Here is a 20834-nt window from a genome sequence, read left to right as displayed (position 1 = left end):
AGCTTACAGTTTATTTATTCATTTATTTGAGAAAGAGAAATAAAAGCAAAGAGAGAGAAAGAGAGAGAGAGGGAGAGAGAGAGAGAGAGAGAGAGAGAGAGAGAGAGAGAGAGCGCGCATTCCGGAGCCTCTAGACACTGCAAACAAACTCCAGATACATGCGCCCCCTTGTGCATCTGGCTTACGTGGGTCCTGGGGAATCGAACCAAGGTCCTTTGGCTTTGCAGGCAAGGGCCTTAACTGCTAAGCCATCCTTCCAGCCCTCCAGCTTACAGTTTTGAGGGGAAGCTTCATCACAGTGGGAGTATCCCATTTCCACGTCAACAGAGAGGAGGTTGAAAGGGAACTAGAAACACCCAGGGGGCCAGACTAATAAACCTTAGGCTGGCCTCCAGTGACACACCCCTCTCCAGCAAGGCCCAGCCTTCTCGCACCAGCTGGCGATGGAGTAGGAGGCTCAATCACAAACTCATGAGGCTATGGGGACATTTTACACTCAAGCCACCACGCATCTCAAAGCTGCTTAAAGAATGGGTCATCTGTCCAAAGGCTCTCCGTTCACTGTCGATGGGTTTTGGGGTTGCTTCCACTTTTTAACTATTGTAGATTTTGGGGGTTTGTTTTATTTGTTTGCTTACTTTTTCAGTTGTTTTTCTGAAGTGGGGTCTTATGCACCCCAGTCTGGCCTCAAACTCACTATTAGCCAAGACTGACCTTGAACTCCTCGTTCTTCTGCTTCTACCTCCAAAGTTCTGGGATCATAGGCGTTCACCACCGTCCCTGACCTTGACTGGTGTGAGCGGCTCCACTGTGAGCATGGGTGTACTGGGGTGATTTTTAAATCTTCATTTATTTATTTATTGGTGAGAGAGGCAAATATATAGAGAGAAAGACACACAGAGAAAATGGTGTGCCAGAGCCTCCAGCCACTGCAAATGAACTCCAGATACATGCATCACTTTGTGCATCTGGCTTACCTGGGTCCTGGGGAATCAAACCTGGGTCTTTTGGCTTTGCAGGCAAGTGCCTTAACTACTAAGCAATCTCTCCAGCTCTGTTCCTATCTTTTAATAAATTAATTTTTTGTTTTGGGTTTTTTTTTTTCAAAGTAGGGCCTCACTATAGCCCAGACTGGCCTAAAACTCATTCTGTAGTTCCAGGCTAGCTTTGAACTCACAGCTATTCCTCCTATCGCTGCCTCCCTGACATTAAAGTTTTGTGCCACCACTCCCAGCGGGTGTTTTTCACGTGTTGCTTCATGGAGGCTAGATTAAAGAAGGGCAAGGGAGAATGGAGGAGCCATCAAGACGCTCTCATGGTGGCCTGGACTCAGAGGGTTCATGGAGGTGGAGAGTAATGGATGGATTTAGAATATTTAGGTGTAAAATGGACAGAACTTGACAATGGGTAGGCTGTGGCACTGAGGAAATGAATGTGGAGAAGGCGTAGGAAAGCTGAGCTTAGAACTCACTGCAGCCTTACAGCACACCTCTCGGCCTATTTCCTTTTTCTGGACCCAACTTCAAGCATTTGCCAAGGCCTGCTGTGTCTAACATAGGTCAGGGTCAGCACTGTAGGAGAGGGGTGTGGAAATGACCTCTGTGCTCCATCCTGGTTCTGTGAACATCCTCAGTGACTTTGTGGAAGATGCTTGGGCACTCTGAGCCTCAGTTTCCCTTCTGGGCAGGAACACTTAGTTCCCCCTGCCTGAGTCCCAGGATTCTTGGGAGATCTGCGACTGTATCTGTTGAACATGGGAATAAGACCATGAGGCACGGTTTCAAGTTCCTGCCCCAAAGCGGCCCTCAGGGGCTCAAAAGAGCTTTGAGTAGCTGAGGAAATAAATGCATGGCACACACAGGGTGGGAAGCCAGGGTGTCCCCACTGCAGATTCTGGGACAAGCCACACACACATTGTCACAGTCCTGAGGGTTTCTTCCCCACTCCCCCACCTCCCCCAGGGAACTCTCAGCATGCTCCGCCCTAGCCATATGGGGGGACCCAACATCTTGACCTGTTTCCCTTTCCAGAGCCAGACTGGGCAGATCTCAGCTTTAGTCTCCCAGTGATGGCCTTATCTCAGGGACAGAGGCCACGGTACCGGTCTCCATCACTCACTGGGTCGTGTCTGAAGGAGCTGGGAGGTTGGAGGGCTGAAGCTGGTCTTACTGTATGTGGCACCAGGGATGAGGAGGGCAGGAGCTGCCAGGAACAAAATGCCCTTCCAGAGCTACATAACCAGCTGCTGTTCAGGTTTGTGGTAACAAGCTGGTAGTGGTTCATTGGCGGATTAGGGGGAAGGGCATGAATTTAGGACAGAATCCTCCGATAGCTTTGGAAGCTTACTTTGCCCCAAATCTGAAATCCAGAGATAATAATAAAAATATCAAAAGCCAGCCGGGCGTGGTGGCGCACGCCTTTAATCCCAGCACTCGGGAGGCAGAGGTAGGAGGATTGCTGTAAGTTCAAAGCCATCCTGAGACTACAGAGTTAATTCCAGGTCAGCCTGGACCAGAGTAAGACCCTACCTCGAAAAACAAACAAAAAAAAAAAAAAAAAAATCAAAAGCCGATGCCCAAAGAGCACCCACTGCACACCAGTCTTACCATGCTAAATGCTTTCCACATGCAGCTCACAGCTCATGACCACCTCCTATGACCCCTACATGGTGGAGGAGGAAACTGAGTTCTAGATGAATTACACAACGTATTCCAGCCCACACAGCTACTGCGTGACAGGGTTTGAACCTGTATGAATCTGGCTGAGGGTCTCAACTCTAACCACTGTACTGCACTGCCCCAAGGAATGGGAACCACTCTCCCTGTACCCTCCATGACCCCAGGCTCCCCGTGGAACTTCATGGGATGCCCTGGGCTTCAGAATGTGAGACCAGGGACCTGGGCACCATCTCTCCATCATGAGCAGCCACTGAGCTTACACAGTTTACCTCTTCTGTCTGTACCTCAGATTCTTTATCTAAGAAGCTGGATTGAACAACAGTCAGATCTCCCCCTAGCTTGGAAGTTCCTCCAAGGAGTCATTATAGCCTGAAGCTTTGGTGACTGGGCTCTGGTGTTAAGGGTCCTGGCTGTGTTGCTTAATGGCTTAGTGACCTTGGTTGGATCAGTTACCTAAGCTTTCTGAGCCTCAGTTCCCTTGAATGACAAAAATAGGGGTGACAGCCATTTCCTTGACAAGGTTATTGTAAAGAATAAATGAGATAATGTGTTTAAAGTGTTTACTTGGCACAGTGCCTGGGATTTACTAAATTCAAGAAATAATTTTCCTATTCTTCTCTTTGTTATTTATTTAAGGGAGATTTGTCTGACCTGCTTGGCTTATGAGATCACTAGTGCTTTTTAGCATGCCTGTCATGAGTGTTTAATGTATACACTGCATCTCTTTAAGAGACACAATAGCCAGAAGTGATGACACACCCTGTAGTCCTGACACTGGAGAGGTGGAGGCAGGAGGATCATGACCTCAAGGTCATTCTTAGCTACATCATGAGTTTGAGGCAAGCCTGAGCTACATGAGACCCTGCTTCAGAGAACCAAGGAATTGAATAAATAAACTGAAGAGGGGCACTGTGATAGAGTCACATTTTATAGCAGTTCCTTTCTCATTGCTGGGACAAAACACCTGACCAGAAGCAGCTTCAGGAGGAAAGGGTTTACTTCAGGCTTACAGTTTCAAAGGGAATTTTCATTGTGGTAGGGAAAGCTTGGTGGAGCAGAAACTGGCCCACACCTTGTCACGGCTGTGGGAGGAACAATCTGAGCCCACCAGCTCTAAACACACAGCGGGCTGGACAAGTCAACTCCAGCCTCCCTCCAGAAGAGCTCCACAAGCTGGAGCCTAAGTAGGAGGCTTAATCACAAACACTTGAAGCTATGGGGACACTTTATGTTCAAACCATTGCCCATGTTCACACCTCTATCAGAAGCATGTGCACGCACACACACACACACACACACACACACACACACACACCCCTCCTGCACTCACTTGTTCTCTCCTCACCCACATGCTTGTGCACACCCTCTGCTTAATCACAAACACTTGAGGCTGTGAGGACTCTTCATGTTCAAACCATTGCCCATGTGCACACTGTTACCAGAAACGTGCACACATGCACACACACCCCACACACCCTTGCTCTCCCCTCGCCCACACGCTTGCACATCCTCTGCTCTCATGTCTCCTTGGCAGCCCTGCTCATCTACTGGACCCTGGCCTTCATCACAAAGACCATCAAGTTTGTCAAGTTCTACGACCACGCCATTGGCTTCTCCCAGCTGCGCTTCTGTCTCACGGGGTTGCTGGTGGTGCTGTACGGGATGCTGCTGCTCGTGGAGGTCAATGTCATCAGAGTGAGGGTAAGCAGGCTGGGCAAGAAGAGACACCCAGGGCATGGACATCGCCATTTCTCAGATAATCCCAAAAAGTTGTTGGCTGTACGTGCCCCAGAAAAGGTGCTGAGGCCAGTGGGGGATGTCTCAGGGGGCCTTCCCACCAGCCCTCCCTCTGCAAAGGGAGAGGTGGCTCCATTAGCTGACTTGAGGACAAGGATAGCTTGACCCCGTATAGAGCGGGGAAAGCGTCAGGTGCTGCTCCTCCCTGTTTGCTTTGCTGTGAACAGGGAGTCTTGGTTGAGCTCTAAGGCGTCATTGTGAATGAATACAGATGACGGCTCATGTGTCTTGTGTGTTCTGCTTTGTTGGGGTTTTAAAAAATGTTTTTGTGAGAGAAAGAGATAGAATTGGCACACCAGGGCCTCAAGCCAGTACAGTTGAACTCCAGACGCATGCACCATCTTGTGCATTTATGCTTTTGTGTCACCTGTGTGTCTGGCTTACATGGGATCTGGAAAACATGGGTCCTTAGGCTTCACAGGCAAGCGCCTTAACTGCTAAGCTGTCTCTGTAGCCTTTGGTGTTTTTTTGAGACAGGTTCTTGTTACATAGCCCAGGCTGGCCTCACTCCTCCATCCTCCATCTTCAGCCTCTTTAGTGCTGGGATTTCAGAGGTGTGACATAACACCAATCTGTATCTCTCGTTTTGTTATCCTTTATGTTTTCTTCTTCTTCCCTCTCTCTTCTCCACCTTAGACTAGAACCTCCTCCTTGCCCTGCCTCTGGCCCCACTTTCCCAGGTAACACCCAGAGCACCAATCCAGTTTATCACTCCATACTGTTTTATTAATATAATACCCTACATATCATCTAAACAAATACCGCCTCAGAGTTTTTTTTTTCAACACCTGTAACTAGTTATATGCTTCCCCTCAGTAGTTATCTTATGAAAACAAGCTCATTTTATACACTGTTTTCTTTGTCATGCTATTGTGTGAAACTTTTTCCCTGGGGACATGCAAATACTTATCTGTTTACCCCAGACAGGGCTCAGACGACAGACAAAATCCAGTCTGGGTGGACCAGTGAGTTTATTGGGGCTACTTACAGGGCACAGGTGAGGGGTTACTTACAGGAGCATGAGTGACTTGAAGGCATTACCACAAAGTCCTGTTCCATCCTGGATGCAGATCTCATGAAAGCTGCATCTTGAAGTCTCAGTCTAGTTTACCTTCTACTTCCTATGTATCTAGCTTCCCCCAAGATTACTGATAGCTGGTGGGAGGGCAGGAGGGGACAGTTACTGGAATTCCAGATGTCTTGTGACATTCCTCTCCTCCATCGGCTATGGAGTGCCAGTAGCTCCATAGTAGCCATGGACCTGGCGATCGCTATAATCTGCTCCATAGTCACCATGGTTACTGGGCCAAGCATTCTTTACTTCAGGATTGCATTATGTTGTGCCCAGAGGAAGCATGTAACCCATGCTTTGCTCATGCAACAAGCATTTCTTTCTTTCTTTTTAAGTATATTTTATTTATTTATTTAATTGAGAGAGAAAGAGGTAGAGAGTAAGAGAGAGACAATGGGTGTGCCAGGGCCTCCAGCCACTGCAAAAAAACTTGAGATGCATGCGTCCCCTTGTGCATCTGGCTTACGTGGGTCCTAGAGAATTAAACCAAGATCCTTTGGCTTTGCAGGCAAGCGCCTGAACTGCTAAGCCATCTCTCCAGCCCACAACAAGCATTTCTTAGGACTTCCTCCAAGCTGCCTGAGCTGGCAAATCCAGCTTCTCAATGGCTGTATAGCATTTCACCCCATGGAAGAGCCTGAATTTATACAGCCATCACCCTGTGGGTGGGCATTCCCTTGATTGCCAAGTTCTTGTCTTCACAAGGAGGGGTGTTGCTGGGTCACAGGGCAGGCCTAAATGAAATTGTTTTACAAATTTAGACCAGAAAAGCTGTTCTCCACCAGCATTCAGTGAGACAACATTTGCTGGTCCCTCAGTGGCCGTGGGCTGGGGGAAGGGGAGGTCTCACTTAGACCATATGATGGCTGTGAAATGTTACTTAAATTTGTATTTCTCTGGCTCTTCTGCTTTTAGATAGAGACCTCCCTACATTCTCTCCTTCACCCTAGAATGCAAGTATCACCCCTTTTAAACATTGGAAAACATTTATTCATTTATTTATTTATTATATCTATTTGTAAGCAGAGAGAGAAAAAAAAATTGATGCACCAGGGACTCTATCTTCTGCAAACAAACTCCAAATGCATGTGCCACTTTGTGCACCTGGCTTTTCACGGGTACTAGGGAATAGAACTTGGGTCATTAGGCTTTGAGTCATCACAGATTGGGGAAGCCCTGGCATTGGTGGCCAGGAAGAGTAAGATGCCCTCTTCCAGGAATAATTTCAGACCATAAATGGCCACATCCCTTGGAGGTCAGGTGCAGGCTGTCACACCCCCAGGCCCTGACTGAGTGGCAGGGGAGGAGGAGGAGTTGCCCTTGCCCATCCCCCACACCTATGTGCCCCACAGAGGTACATCTTCTTCAAGACGCCAAGAGAGGTGAAGCCCCCTGAGGACCTGCAGGACCTGGGCGTGCGCTTCCTGCAGCCCTTCGTCAACCTGCTGTCCAAGGGCACCTACTGGTGGATGAACGCCTTCATCAAAACTGCTCACAAGAAGCCCATCGACCTGCGCGCCATCGGGAAGCTGCCCATCGCCATGAGAGCGCTCACCAACTACCAGCGGCTCTGTGCGGCCTTCGATGCCCAAGCGGTCAGTGCGGACACAGCCACACCACCCATTCCTTTCGCCCCAGAGGAATCACAGCACGGATTGCGGGGGACACCAGGTCAAACCCCTGTGATGAGATAGGTGGGGAAACGGAGGTCTGGAAGAGGCTTGCCCCAAGTCACACGGTGAGCTAGGGACAAGTCTAAGACCAAAGATTCATAGGACAATTACAATTGGACTGGCCTTCACAATTGAGATTAGGTCAAAATTTTTCATTGTTCAGGTAGGGAAACTGAGGTCAGGGAAGTGAACCCCCAGAATTCCCCCAGGCCCCATGCTCTCCCTTTAAAAAATGTATTTATTTTCAAGCAGAGAGAGATAAAGGAGAGAGAGAATGGGTGCACCAGGGCCTCTGGAGACTGCAAATGAAGTCCAGATACATGCACTGCTTTGTGTCTTGATGTGGCTTTAGATGGCTACAGGAGAATTGAACCAGGGCCACCAGGCTTTGCACGCGAGCACCTTCAACCACTGGGCCATCTCCCTTGCCCATGCAAGGAAGATAAACGAAGACCCTTTAACGTTCAGTGACTGTAAAAGCAGGTGTCTTCAGTCAGCTTGAGGGCAAGGGTGTCTGTCCTTACAGTAACTCTGAATGTGGCCACACAGGGAGACTCCTTGTCAGTGAGGAGGATGCTGACTCCAGAAGGATCATGACCTACCCAGAGGTGGCCCAGCCCCGGTGGCAGAGCCAGGCTTCAGAGCCCTTGTTCAGTGCTCCTGCCTCTGCCCCAGCACCCAGAAAAACACTGAGGCAGATGAGGAGGGACCGTGGCAAATGCCACATCCTTGGATGGCGTGGTGCTCTTCACAGGGCACCCCCTAGCTGTATGAACTTGATCAGTCCTCTGACCTCAGTTTCTCCATCTGGTTCATGTTGATGTTGGTAGGCCCACCCCACCATGCACCTGGGGACTCCATGTTTCCTTCCCGGGGTCTTCCTGTTTGCAGAGGGCATGGCCGTAGGGTTTCCCCAGGTAGCAGGATCCCCAAGGGTGACCCGAGAGGACAGGCCTTCCATAACTGAGCTCTCTGCTACTCTGACCCCGGGCCTCTCTGGGCAGCGGAAGGACACGCAGAGCCCACAGGGTGCCCGGGCCATCTGGCAGGCTCTCTGCCATGCCTTCGGGAGACGGCTGGTCCTCAGCAGCACGTTCCGCATCCTGGCTGACCTGCTGGGCTTCGCCGGGCCCCTGTGCATCTTTGGGATTGTGGACCACCTTGGAAAGGAGAACCACGTGTTCCAGCCCAAGGTAGGCCACCCTGAGTAGGCCCAAGCACTCTCCAGAAGGTACATGTGCCCACAACTGCCCACATGGGGGATGAGAAGGTGAGGGGCCAGTGTGTTTGAGCCATACCCGTGTGGTTTAGGGGGTTCTTCACAGGTGCTCAGTCCCTTGGCAATTTCAGCCTCTGGCAGATGCTGTTTCTGGTCAGCTGAAATGCCACAAGACAAGCTGTGCCCAAGAAATTCAAGGCTCCTAGCTGTTGCTACATTTTCTTTGCATCATCACCCCTGTGGTGGCTTGCCCAGTGGCCAGGGCTACTGTGGGTATTAGATGGCATGACTCATGGCTCTTGCCCTGATAGACCTGAGGAGGTTTTCAGGGCTCCTTTTTCTTCAGTACCTCATATCCCAGCTCTTGAAGTGATGTGGGGGTACCTGGGGGGCTGCTGGTGGGGGAGAGGGCAGTGGGAAGTCTCTGTGGCAGGGCCCCTTCACTGCTTCAATTTTTCTTACCTCAGTTTTTTCAATTTTTTAAATTTATTTGCAAGCAGAGAGAGAGACAGACAGAGAGAGAAAGGGCATGCCAGGGCCTCCAGCCACTGCATAGGAACTCCGGACCCATGTGCCCTTTGTGCCTCTGGCTTACTGGGTCCTGGGGAATCGAAATGGGTCCTTTGGCTTCACAGGCAAACACCCTAACCACTACAGCATCTCTCCAGCCCTACCTCAGTTTTATTAACATGTTGGACTTCCCCATATTTGTTTGAGCCAGGATCTGAATTACTCCAGGCTAGTGTTGACCTTGCTATGTAGCCTAGGCTGGCCTTGAACTCCTGACTGTCCTGCCTCCACCTTCCGAGTGGTGGGATTGCAGACATGCACCACCACATCTAGCCCAATAGTCAGTCAGTTTCCTTCTTTTTTTCTTCCTTCCTTCCTTCCATTCTTTCTTTCTTTCTTTCTTGCATTTGATGACTTGAATATACTTGAAATTCACTAGACTAGCTGATGTCCGTGGTCTTTCCACCTCAAAAAAAATGCAACAAACTAAAATGTTTCAGACAAAAGAGTCAGATATATATATTGCAACAGGAGGACCTTTGGGTGGAGTAGGGGACCAGGAGGAGAGGGGGGCAGGAAGGTGATGGCATGAGTATGGGTGAAGGACCATGACACATGTGTACGAACATGTCATAAGAAACCTGGTCTTTTATACACTAACTTAAAAAAAAAATTTAAAAAGAGTCAGAAATCTTTCCTGACAACAGTGCCCACTTTGGGGTCTACTCGGGGGACTGAGGGAGGACACGGTTCCCTCCAGTCACTAGGTGTAGGTGAGCATGAGTAGAAATCCCCTGCCTAGTGAGACTCGGGGTTGCGCATTCATGGCGAGGAGACCCTGGTGACTTCCCCGCCACAGACAGGCCTGGAAGGGGGCAGAGAGTGAGTCATGGGGCTCTCGACAGCTTATGACACCCTCCGGGTGATGTTAATTCACCCCTGAGCGCTAACTGCGCAGAAAGAGGTTAATTCTCAGGAGGTTTATATTAATTTTTCTGGAGATATAATTAGTTAGCTGAGCACTTGTGAGTCAGGCCAAGTCCATTGGTCTAACTGGACCGACAAATGTTTATTTTCTCGTGTGCGTGTGTTTGAGTGTGCATAGGTCATATGTGTATTTGCATGTGTATAAATCACATATGTGGTGGGGGTACATGCATGTGGAGGCCAGAGGTCAGCATCAGGGGTCTTCTCAGCTGTTCCCCACCATATTTCCTAGACGGGGTCCCTCACTGAGCCCGGACTCATGCACTCGGCTAGCCTAGCTTGCCAGCTTGCCCAGGGATTCTCCTGACTCCTCCTCCCCAGCACAGGAATTACAAGCATGCACCACCAGGCCCAGCATTTTTACAGGGGTGTTGGGGAGCTGAACGCAAGCCCTCTTGCTGGTGTGGCAAGCGCTCCGCCCACAGAGCCATCCCCCCATCCCAGCAATGGTTTATCAACCCTGTGTGCCAGGCCTGGGCACAGCAATGAGAACCGAGAAGCCCTGTCAACAACCCCAGTGCCCCTAGTGACCTTGTGATACACACCTGGGGGTGGATGGAGGACACCCATTGTTTTCTCACTTCATGCCTAGAAGAGCCCTTTGGGAGTTGGGGAGACAGCTTAGGGGATAAAGCACTCAGCTGCTCGCTCGGCCTGAGTACGCAAGTGAACCCCCAGGCCCCATTTGAAAAGCCAGAGGCCATAGCGGGCTCTGAATCCCAGCGTGGTGGGAGGCAGACACAGTCCGCAGGGAGCCCAGGAGCTCCTGTGAGGACAACCCGCAAGACAGAGAGAAGCCGCGCCTCCAAGGAGGTGGGAGGCCCAGGAGCAGCACACAGAAGCGTCCTCTGACCCCCACACACATGCTGGGGCACATGGGGGGCCCACACTCACACGTGGGCACACACACAGACCACACATAAAAAAAAATCTAAAGCAACCTCTTTGGAATGAGCATACTTTGGTAACACGTTTACTAAGCTATAATTCTCATATGATTTAACTCATGAGATAGATATTAGTATCCTCACTTTACCAACAAGATACTTGAGACCCAGAAAGGCTAAATAACCTTCCCCAGGTCTCTCAGCTAGTTCATAACATCCAGGGTTGATTCCAGCCCTCTTTCCCTCACGCTCTAACACTTATTGTTAAAAATATTTTTGTTTCGTTATTTGCCAGGAGAGAAAGGGAGAGGGAGGGAGGGAGAGAGACAATGGTCATGCCAGGCCCTGTAGCCATCACAAGTGTATTCCAGATGCAGGTGCCACTTTATGCATCGGGCTTTGCGTGGGTGCTGGGGAATGGAACCCAGGTCATTAGACTTTTCAAGCAAGCACCTCTAACACTTATTATGATAAATTATCATTATCAAGCCATCATCATCCTATCTCCAAGGAGTGTGAAATCCAACGATGGAGGAAGAGGTCTAAGTAAAGTACTCAGTCACATGTGTCAATGAGGAGGTCTTCAACATTGAACGCCGGGGGTGGTGGCACCTGCCCGTCACCTCAGCAGTTAGAGGCCAAGGCAGGAGAAGCGCCACTAGAGAAGACAGCGAGCGCCCAGACACCCCGTCCCCAAAGACAGAAAGTGTTGAAAGGGGAGGATTTGGATGGGACTTGGACAGATCAATCATTGGCCAGGTGTTCAATCAAGGACGTGAGAACTCAGCGGGGCGTGGTGCGCACGCTTTTAATCCCAGCACTGGGGAGGCAGTGGTAAGAGGAATACCACAAGTTCGAGGCCACCCTGAGACTACAGAGTAAATTCCAGGTCAGCCTGAGCTAGAGTGAGACCCTACGTTGAAAAAAAAAAAAAAGAATGTGAGGTCTTAGATTTTGATGGCTTTTGAGATCTTTTCTAGTTTCCTGAGCCTCTGACCTTTACTGGTCCTAAGAAAGAGGAGTGATTACTTCTCTCATCTCCAAGCTCCTGAACTTCAGTCCCACCATAGGCACCCTCAGAATATTCTACATTCTCAATATATTTTGCATGCGTGTGTGTGTGTGTTTGCACGTGTGTGTGATACGTGTGCACACATGGGTGGAAGCCAGAGGTGGACATCAGTCTTCCTCGGCAGCTCTTTAGCAGAGAGTCCTGCTGGATGAAGCCAGCGCTCACACATCGGCATGACCACCGAGTCAGGACGCCGTAGGACGCCGCCTGTCTCCGCCCCCAGCACTGGGACCCCAGGCATGCGCCAGCCCAGCCCGCCTTTCTACATGGGTGCTGGGGACCCGTGCTCAGGTCCTCATGCTTGCGCAGCACCCGCCTTCTCCCCAGTTCTTGGGCAATGCAGAGATTGTTCATGTGGGGGGGAGATAAAACGGGCCAGAGCCCCCGTCAGCCTGTCCACAGCACCTCTGCCCCCCCTGTGCCCTTCCCAGGGGCCCAGCAGCAGCACTTGCTGCGCTCTCGGTTGGCATGCTCCTGCCTCTGTTCCTTACCAGCACACAGATTCCTGGGACAGATGGCTCTGCCTCAGTGGCAGCAGGCCTTATCAGATTTAATATCTGCTCCCTGCTGCCCAAATGTGATTAACAAATTTCCGACACAGAGACGAGAGTTGAAAGTAAACACAGTCCCCAGCCTCGGAACAAAACTCCCCAGTCCCTGGCTGTCTGTGTGTCTCATGCCCAATTGGGCTTCAGAGCCTGGAAAGTGGGGGGAAGGGTCATTTCATCTGGTTCCTCTTGCTACCCACCCCCAGAGCTGTATCCTGAGCGCCAGGGGCTCGGGGTCTTAGGAACAAAGCAAGAAGAAAATTGCCAACTGTGGGCTTCAGGGTTTCAGCCGGGCTTAGCTGCATCCATCCAGCTTCAGTCGGCGCCCACAGTTGACTCCATCAGCAGCTGTCCAGTCCTCTCTTGCTTCCCAGGACACCCAGTTGGCAAGGGACACTCGCTCTTGGCATCCACCAGGATGAGTGGTCCTGGTTTCTACTGTAACTGCTGGGTGTGTTCTGAGGCCCGCCAGCTCCCTGAAGCCCTTGTCCAGCTGCCTCTTTCTCCCCAGGGAGAAGCTCGGCTCCTCTTAGGATCCAGTTCTTTCCTCCTCCCCCACCCAACCCTCACTGCAATCTGTCACCTGCCTTGGATGCCACTGACCTGGCTGGAGGGCAAGGGAACTGGATTCATAAAGAATGGCTGGTATCTGAAACCTGCCAGTACCAATCTGGGCTATCAGCTGAGCCAGAAAAAGAAAGATCACCCAGGCTCAGATCCAAGCAAACCTCAGACCCTCCAAGCCTCAGAGGGAGAACGTGTGGGCTGGTGCCCGGGTGCTTCTGAACAGACTCTCCTGGGAATGGCTCATGTTCTCTATGCATGTTCTTCTCTCTGTCCCCATGTCTGTCTGTCTGCCTGTCTGTGAGCGTCTGTGTCTATGGCGTGTGTGTGTGTGTTCCATCCCTTTTGTATGGCCATATTTGTGGCTCTTAATACTGATGGCATAATGAACTTGAATTGCTGGGATGTCAGTGTGTAACGCTCTTTTCATGATAACGTCCACGTAGCTGCTTTGGCCTGGAGTGTCTGCCATCAAGACTTTCAGTATTGCCTCTTTCAAGAAGCCCTCCCTGCTGGAATTAGATGCCCCTCCTCCATGCTCCCACCATGAAGGCACCCCTGGTGCGCTGGGCTGCAGTTCATTGGTGGAGTGCATGCTTAGCATGAGTGAGGCCCTGAGTTTGATGCCAAGAACCACAAAAGAAAAAAAAAAAAAAAGCATGTCTCTTTCCCAACTTGACTCTGAGTCTTCCAAGACTTCCAACAAGAATTGTGTTACCAGACACCTATATGCCTGGCACCCAGCTCCCTGCCTGACTCCCAGGAAATATGTGAAAAATGATTCTGCAATAAAGAATGTAGAAGTTATCAGGTGTGGTGGTTCACACCTCAGGAGACAGAGGAAGGAGCATTGCTCCAGGTTCAAGACCACCCTGGGCACATGCCTAAGGTTCAGTACTGATTACAGGAATTATCATATACTGACTTCTTACATTTCTAAATGCCTTTTACATGCATCGTTGTATGGAATCCTCACAGTACACTCTGAAGTAGAATCCTTACAACACACTCACAGAGGCTGGCCAACTTATCTAAGGACACAGTGGCTGATATCTTATGAGTCCAGTTTCCAGGGCGACCTTAGCATTCCGAGCAGGTGGATGAGGTGGCATGCTGGCCGGGGTGATCTGAGGCAGCTCTTGTTGCTTTTCCCCAGTGCTTCTTAGATGGGTAGTCCACCTTCTGAGCCGTGCCAAGATAGGGAGCAAAAGTGACTGCCCCTCACCATCTTCTTTAAACTCCAGAGAAAGGGACCTTTGTAACCACTCCCGTGGCCAGGCAGGGACCGAACTGCGGAGTCAGAAGTCCTGAGCTCTAGTGCCACTCTGCCACTGACTCTGTGTCCTTCTGCGGTCATTCAGCATGACATGGGTCTCAACTCCAAATGGGAGGACTTCAGCAATTTCTACAGCAAGTGCATGGAGCATGAAGATCAGATTGCTAATTTAAAAGAATATTTATGGGCTGGAGAGATGGCTTAGCAGTTAAGGCGCTTGCCTGTAAAGCCTAAGGACCTATGTTCAACTCTCCAGATCCCATGTTAGCCAGACACACAAAGGTGAGGCAAGAGTCAGGTTGCACATGCCCACTAGGTGGCGCAAGTGTCTGGAGTTCAGTTGCAGTGACTGAGGCCCTGGCATGATAATTCTCTCTGTTCCTCTCTCTGTCTCTGTCTCTCTGTCTCTCTCTGAAATGAAAAATTAAAAATTTTTATCAAAGAATATTTGTTAAGTACTACTGGGAACACCCCTGGAAACAAAACATGACTTCGCCCTAAAAGATTATGAAAACGCAGGACTATGACATCTGATCTTCCAAAGCATTGTCTTCCACCAAATGTCACTGTGTGGTTCTGATTTCTTCTCTCCTGCTACGTGGCCTTCGGTGCACCTGTGTCCTCACGCCGTCCTCTTCTCTCTAGAGCTCAACAGGGCTCGCCTTCCCTGGGCAGCACCACAGGGGCCTCTTGTACGGCCTGGTACCTGTTTCTGTTTTAGTTTGGTTGCTCAGAGCAGAGTCCGTTGCTGTCCAGACTCACCACCTGGTTAAGGATGACCGTGAACTTCTGACCCCACTGCCCTGCCTCCCGTTACTGAGATTTAGGCACGCACTAGCACACCTGGCTCTTGGTTCCAGCTGCTTAATCAAAACCTAGCTATTCTGGGTTCCATCTCTTCAAAACTGAATCCTTACAAAGAAAACCAAGAGCAAGTCATGGTGGCACATGCCTTTAATGTCAGTATGGGGACTAAGGCTGAGTTAGTAGATTGTCATGAGTTCAAAGCCAGCCTGGGCTACAGTGAGGCCCTACCTCAGAAAGTGAGAGAGAGAGAGAACGAGATCTAATCATGACCTAGTGACATACCTGCAGTGATGTTTTCATTTTTAACAGGTCACACAATTCTTAATCCACAGAAATAGAGTTTTAGGCTCTGGGGTATGTGTGCCTGGTAGGAGGATGGAGCTGAGGGGCCCTGGGGTGCATGTGTCTGGGGAGGGGGCGCCAAGGGGCACTGTGGTGTGTGTGTCTGGGGAAGGGGCGCCAAGGGCAGTGTGCTGTGTGTGTCTGGGGAAGGAGCGCCAAGGGGCACTGTGGTGTGTGTGTCTGGGGAAGGGGCGCCAAGGGCAGTGTGCTGTGTGTGTCTGGGGAAGGAGCGCCAAGGGGCACTGTGGCGTGTGTGTCTGGGGAGGGGTCGCCGAGGGCACCGTGGCGTGTGTGTCTGGCAGAAGGGGATAACTGAGGTTTTGTCTTTAAAACTGCAAAAGGAGAGTTTGTTGCCTTGCTTAAAATGTACAAATATTGATGAGTGCCTTTGACAAGAACCACCCACAGTCCAGCCAGCATGAGTGTTCAGTAGGTTCTCCTGCCTTCCCTCCGCAGCCCAGGTGTTTTCAGATCATGGGGACGCAGCGCATGGGCGCTCTGTGCTGCTTGAAAGCTTTCATGGTGAGCAGTGGTCTTGGGTGCATAGGGTTCCCGTGAGCACCGTAGCACCCCAGCCTTCCCTGTGGCCGGCCCCCACCGCAGCTCTAATTCAGAAACAAGCATCTGTCCCCACAGCCTTTTCCTTATGATAAATGATGCCTTGGTGATGCCTGTGACATGTTTGCCTTAAAGTAATTGTTCCCAGTCTTGAGGATGTGGGAGAGGAGATCCTGAGCATGTTAATCAGGACTGGGTTTTTCTCAGCCTGTGTGCCTGCATTTTTTTTACATACAGCCAGCCAAATGGGCCTATTTCCATCTGCCACAAGCGAAAAGTCTACATCCGAACAAGGGACTCCTGGAGGTGACTCTAGTCAAAGGGCTGCATGAGGCCAGACAGCGGGTAGTGGACAGATAGGCAGTGGGATAGTGGACTAACATCACACGCGTCGCGTTCACACGTTTTCTCTGACCAGCACATGGCCTCAGGCCAGCCACCTGACCATGTGAAAACTATTTCTCTGTGTGTAACATGGGGTCCCAAGTGATACCTGCTCATTGAGTATTGGGAGGGTGGAGCTCTGGCCGTATCTTGCACATGCTGTCTCCCACCCCTCTTCCCCTGAAGCCTACCTAAGGCCACTTTGCTGCCTCTGGCCCACCCTGCCTTTTCCCTGCTGTGTTTTGGGCAGACAGAGCCGAGAGTCCCAGGCTCGGGTCCCGGCAGGGCCTCCTCTCGGAGCATTGTTTGGAAGTCTGCTGGGTCTGTTTCTTACTTCCTCAACAGACAGACCTGAGGCCCCCAGTTAGAGGCGAGTAGCTGTAGGCAAGCCTTGACAGTTCCGTGAGCTATGAGGGTGATGAGCATGGCTCCCCTGTTACAGAGTGAGGTCTTTACACTATCAGGAAGCCCCTGCGTCGAGGTCCAGGACCCCCGGCTCTAAGAAGAGGCCCACTGAGAGTCCCCTCCCCTCATCAGCCTGCTGTGGCCAAGGCCGTGATCGTGGGATCTTCTCTTCACGTCGTTCCCCTCGCTGTCTGCTCTGCAGTGGCTCCCACACCCTCCCGAGTGCCACGCGCAGTTGAGGGCAGAATCGGAAAGGGAGAGCTCTTCCTTCACGGGAAGCTGGAGGGCGATGGCTCTCAAGACCAAACATGCTGTGGGAAACAGGGGTGCTGAATTTGGAAACAAACACTCTGGAGGCTCCCCGGTATCTTTAGCAACAAAGGCAACATGCTTTTCTCTACTGATTATCTTCTGGGATCTTGCCCAAGTGCAGAGAGAGTGAGCCTTAAATTTAAAGAAGGTCCTGGGAGCCCCGGGGCCAGGGCTTTGGTGAATTCTTTCCCACCCCTGTGAGTGCTGCGCTCCCACCTTCCCCTGGGAGCATTCGGTGCGGTTTCCCCTGGTCTTTTGGGCTAAGAAGTCACTGCATGGCAGGCTGTTTGCACAGGTCAGGCCGCTGCTGGCTCCGGTTCTGTATCAGAGGACACACCATGGGATCTGCTCTGGCGGCTCGGTTTGGGCTCCTCTGCCATCTGCTCTGTGCATTTTCCTTCCCCTCAGAGCGAGCTCCCCGGGGTCTGGTGACTGCAGTGCCTATGTGTGCCTGAGGTTAATACCGGGCCTCACTGTCTCCCCAAAGTGGGATGGCGAGAGTGGAGGCAGCCGTCCCTGCAATGAGCAGATTTAGTTCGATTTATCAGTGTGACTTTCCGCTCATAAACCGGCACGGGGCTTCATAAACACGGAGGGTCCAGCAGTATTTGGGGCACCAATAGCACAATTAAACATGCTGATGGTGTCATTTTCCCGGCTGTGACAGCCTCCTCTGACCTTCTCCTTCCAACAGACACAGTTTCTCGGGGTTTATTTTGTCTCATCCCAAGAGTTCCTTGGCAACGCCTACGTTTTGGCTGTGCTTCTGTTCCTTGCCCTCCTACTGCAAAGGACCTTTCTGCAGGCATCCTACTATGTCGCCATTGAAACCGGAATCAACTTGCGCGGAGCCATCCAGGTACTGGGACGACTGTTTTCCACTTTACCAGTGAAAACTGCATTTTTCATTCTCATCCTCTCTCAGCAGCCATTCCACAGTCCATCTCCACTGTCTCCGCTGTGTGTTTGGAAATAACCACTGGCAAAGCAGTGTGGGACAGTGGCAAGTGTCTTGGGCTGGAAATGGAGCATTTAAGTGGTTCTAGCTCTGGTTCTGCCTTAGACTCGACCAACACGAGATGTCCTATGCTCACCGTTGGGCCTCCTTGACCCTTGAAAGTACAGGCATCGTCAGTCAGTCTCAGAACCCCTCCTCCTGCCACCCCAGAATCCACATGATCTCTCATACTATGCCAGAGGTCAGCTACCAGACAATTTGTTTAAAGTGAAGGAAAAAAATTAACATGCCATATCTACGTAACCGCTGAGATCCACATGAGCTCTTTAATCTGGGATCATTAATGAGAGATTTGTCATCTAGACCTAGGCTCTTGGTCCTGAGTCCATTGGAAGGGTAATCAAAGCCAGAGAAGAGTCGGCACCCCTTTTCACTGGAATGTGGGCTCAGTGCTTGGGTAGAGAGCCCCGTGTGGAAACATGTAAACAGCGTGGGGGTTTGGGTGCCTCACAGAGGCCGGGGGCATGCAGCAGCTACGCAGTCGTCCAAGAGTACTGTGCCCTGCTGGGAGCTGTCCCTGTGCAGAGGAGAGCAGAGCCAGGTGGCCAGTTCTACCATTCCCAGAAATTCCCATGACATTGTGCAAAATCCCAAAGCTGCCTCATCCTTCAAAAATACTCCGCAGAGGGTTAGAGGATGGCTTAGTGGTTAAGGCATTTGCCCAGAAAAGCCAAAGGACCCAGGCTCAATTCCCCAGGACCCACGTTAGCCAGATGCACAAGGGGGCGCAAGCGTCTGGAGTTGGTTTGCAGTGGCCCTGTAGCACCCATTCTCTCTCTCTCCCTCTTTCTCTGTCAAATAAATAATAAAATATTAAAAAAAAAACTTTAAAAATACTCCATAGAGGAGCCAGGCATAGTGGCTCATGCTTATCACCCCAGCACCCTGGAGGCTGAGGTAGGAGGATCTCCATGAGTTCGAGGCCAGCCTGAGCTACAGAGTGAGTTCCAGGTCTGCCTGGGCTGCAGTGAGACCCTGCCTCTCTATATGGTGTGCTCTGTACAGATGACACTGCCCACCTTCCATGGTGAACACAGACATTTTGCCTCAGGGATGTCAGAGAGTTGGAAGGTGGGGAAATATCCACAAAAAGTCCAAACCCTCTAAGGTTCGTAGAAGTTCAGAGCTAGGCAGAAGCAAAGTTACTGAGCTCTGAAAACCCTGGCCTCCACTCACACCAACTCACACCCTCCAGTGACAAGCAGACTGCATTACTGCAACCAATTTTGTGGTTGGATAATTTTATCATTAAACCTATTTTCTATTTGTATGTCATAAATCACACACCAGCCCAGTGTTGCCTAATTGTAGAAAAGGAGCCCCAAAATGGGTTTTTAATGTTATCAGTGTATACTACTTTTGATCAAAACCGTTTGAATCTTTTGCATTAATAAGAGAGATTAATTCCCATGCCACCAAAAGGAAATACAGACATTCATTATGGAAACAAATTAAGAAATGAGAAAACATTTTTCCTTTCAGAGGTTTTCAGAAAATTACTTACAGAAAATGTACCCTTACAATCAAAGTCTGTGTGTTGATGAGTTTAAGATTAGCCTTGCTATTAAGCAAAATTTCCAAATTATGTATAATTTTTAAAAAGACATCCTAGCTCACAGTTGGTTGTGTGATTTCATGTACCCTGGTCTATTTGGAATAATGCTTTATTTAACAGATTTCTATGTCCATACTTCATTGAACCTAGGTCATTATCCTTCAGAGTCTGACTTCACATAATCTAGGTGATACATAGATTTGTTTAAAAATATTGTCATTACATTGTCACAAAAGGTCCCCCAAAAGGGCAAGCGGATGACATACCCTCATCACCATGGTGGGTTTTTATACATTTCTGAGTAACAATGGAGAGGGACTTAGGTCCACTACGATGGAGGACAGATCATCAGTGTGCTCAGCCTGCGGTGTGTTTTAGAAAAATGAATAAACACGAGTATAGAAAAAAAAAATATATATATATATATATATATATATATATTGTCACTATTTTAAAGCCTCACCCTTGATGGGTGTAATTCCCCCCCCCCCCATCCGCCCAATGAAAACAGAAATGATTCTTGCTTTAAGAAAGCCTAGAGCACACAAAAAGGCTGAGGTTAGCCCAGAGATAAATTAAGGAGTGAAAGTCTACGTTGGAGCATGATGTACAGTAGAACTACATTTAAGAGCAGGCATCCTGAGGGCATTTAAGACAGGAAAGATTTCTTCCTTGTTCCAGAGCATGTAGCTTGAAAATTCAATATTTCTGGAAGACACCAAGAGCCTGCACATCAAGCTTTCAGATGCTGAGCCGCAGGCAGCCATTACCCTGGCTGCCCCGTGGAGATCCCGGGGCCACTGGCCTCCACGGATGGCACAGGCCGAGTCACACTCGTGTCGGATCTCACGTCAGGCCAGCTGAGGCTGACCCCTGTGTGTTTCAGGACCCTGCCATGACAGGACGTGGCCCCAAGGTGGAGATGGCCACACTTATCAGGCAGTTTCCCAGTTCATCATTTTTATCGCTCTGAAATGTGTTCTGCAATGGCCCCTGGTAAATCAAAAACACGACTGGACAGGAGGACCTGCCTTTATGATTTAAGAGCTAATTAGATCCTGTCCCTCGGGGACGAGGCTTCACTGGCTGCGGAGAACTTGTCATGTCAGCCTGGACTGTTGGCTCCCAGCTTACTTGGTCCGTACTGAGGCCCTTCCCTCTCTAACCTTC

The 20834-nt window shown here is 50.2% G+C and overlaps 1 protein-coding gene across 1 annotated transcript in view; it reads left to right on the top strand.

The window, feature by feature from the left end:
- Nucleotides 1-20834, top strand: part of Abcc8 (ATP binding cassette subfamily C member 8) — a 100501-nt gene that overhangs the window by 10251 nt on the left and 69416 nt on the right. The window contains exons 4-7 of the mRNA XM_004650830.3: nucleotides 4213-4379; nucleotides 6900-7142; nucleotides 8225-8413; nucleotides 17786-17950. Of these exons, the coding sequence (XP_004650887.1) occupies nucleotides 4213-4379; nucleotides 6900-7142; nucleotides 8225-8413; nucleotides 17786-17950 (764 nt within the window). The remainder of the gene's footprint in view (nucleotides 1-4212; nucleotides 4380-6899; nucleotides 7143-8224; nucleotides 8414-17785; nucleotides 17951-20834) is intronic.

This window comes from Jaculus jaculus, chromosome 3 (assembly GCF_020740685.1).
Source record: "Jaculus jaculus isolate mJacJac1 chromosome 3, mJacJac1.mat.Y.cur, whole genome shotgun sequence".
NCBI classification, from domain to species: domain Eukaryota; kingdom Metazoa; phylum Chordata; class Mammalia; order Rodentia; family Dipodidae; genus Jaculus; species Jaculus jaculus.
Note: the sequence above shows the minus strand (reverse complement) of the source record. Positions and strands in the feature narration are given on the sequence as shown.